This window comes from Rutidosis leptorrhynchoides, chromosome 1, assembly GCF_046630445.1.
Source record: "Rutidosis leptorrhynchoides isolate AG116_Rl617_1_P2 chromosome 1, CSIRO_AGI_Rlap_v1, whole genome shotgun sequence".
Classification (NCBI taxonomy): domain Eukaryota; kingdom Viridiplantae; phylum Streptophyta; class Magnoliopsida; order Asterales; family Asteraceae; genus Rutidosis; species Rutidosis leptorrhynchoides.
Genome location: NC_092333.1, coordinates 346,850,787 through 346,852,666, shown reverse-complemented (window position 1 = coordinate 346,852,666; position 1,880 = coordinate 346,850,787). Strand labels below are relative to the sequence as shown.

General features: G+C 31.0%; 1 protein-coding gene across 1 annotated transcript; it reads left to right on the top strand.

Annotated features, from left to right (window-relative positions):
• The first annotated feature begins 890 nt into the window (after nucleotides 1–890).
• LOC139899816 (uncharacterized) lies at nucleotides 891–1,622 on the top strand. Its single transcript, XM_071882650.1, has 2 exons — nucleotides 891–1,298; nucleotides 1,389–1,622. Exons 1-2 carry the CDS (start codon nucleotides 891–893, stop codon nucleotides 1,620–1,622), a joined length of 642 nt encoding a protein of 213 aa, XP_071738751.1.
• The last annotated feature ends 258 nt before the right edge of the window (nucleotides 1,623–1,880 follow it).

The window sequence follows — 1,880 nt, the reverse complement described above, 5'->3', positions numbered from 1 at the left end:
ATTTCAACACGATAAGCAAAGTCTGTAATATTGCATCTCAAAAATTTTGAACCATTATCATCATATATTAAGTTATCCTGTGACGATTCCCAATGATTCACGAACAATTGTGTGTAAATAAATATGTAAATATATTTATATATATATATATATATATATAAATAAAAATAAATATAAGTGTATAGATATAGTACAATTAATCATTTGGAATTAAAAAATGTAAAAATATAAATAAGGTAAATAAGTTACTATTATATATATATGTATATATATATATATATATATATATATATATATATATATATATTTAGTAGTTAGTAACGTTAAGATGATTTTGCGTTGCACTACGCACTAGCTACCATTTTAACTACCCTCGGTGAGATGATTTTGCATTGCACGACGCATTAGCTACCGTTGGTGAGTTGCTTTGAAAGGTTCCGGTGTTCTTCATATGAATGATTTTATAGCAACCTTTTGGTCTATTATACTACTGGAAATGATTATTTATGATAAACTAATGAACTCACCAACCTTTTGGTTGACACTTTAAAGCATGTTTATTCTCAGGTATTAAGGAAATCTTCCGATGTGCATTTGCTCATATTAGAGATATTAGTTGGAGTTATTCACGACATATTTCAAAAGACGTTGCATTCGAGTCGTCGAGTTCATCAAGATTATTATTAAGTCAATTCTAGTTGGATATATTATAAAATGTTATGCAAGCCGTCAACTTTCGATGTAATGAAAGTTTGTCTTTTAAAAACGAATGCAATGTTTGTAAAGTGTATCATATAGAGGTCAAGTACCTCGCGATGTAACCAAATGTAATGTATTCGTCCAGATGGATTAGGACGGGTCATTAAACTTTAAAAACTACAACTAAGATAATGCAAGGTGATTATCAATCACAATATGGGGATCTTAGAGATTATATCTTAGAACTGCAGAGGTCTAATCCTGGTACAACTGTGAAACTTGACGTGGAGCCTGGTAACCTAAAATCTAAAACTAGGGTTTTTAAAAGAATTTATGTATGTATGGAAGCTCTAAAAAAAGGATTCAAGGCAATTGGTAGAGATTTGTTGGGATTAGATGGTTGTTTCATGAAGGAACCAGCAAAAAGTTGTATTTTAACAGCTGTAGGTGTTGATTCCAATAATGGCATTTATCCTGTAGCATATGCCATTGTTGAGCTAGAATGTGGAGCTTCTTGGACTTGGTTTTTAAAATGTTTGGGTGAAGATCTTGAATTGGGCAGCAACTCTAACTTTACATTCATATCAGACAGACAAAAGGTATTAATTGTTTAAATTCATATCTAATTTTTTTATTCATATAGTTGTTAGGCCTTAATTAATGTTACTTTCATTAATTTATGTTATTAGAGTTTGGTACATGCTGTAGAGAATTTGTTTCCATGTGTTGAGCACAGACACTGTTTAAGGCATATTCATGGCAATATGAAAGGCCAATTTAGAGGAGTGGCCCATAAAAATCACTTGTGGAGGTGTGCCACTGTGACAATTGTACCTGAGTTTGAACATTCAATGAACCAGTTAAAAGAATTTGATAATGCTGCTTATATTTGGTTAAGTGATATCTTTAATGACCCGTCCTAATCCATCTGGATGAATACATTACATTTGGTTACATCGCGAGGTACTTGACCTCTATATGATACATTTTACAAACATTTTATTTATTTTTAAAAGACAAACTTTCATCACATCGAAAGTTGACAGAATGCATACCATTTCATAATATATCCAACTATAAATGACTTAATAATATTCTTGATGAACTCAACGAATCGAATGCAACGTCTTTTGAAATATGCCATGAATGACTCCAAGTAATATCTCTATAATGAGCAAATG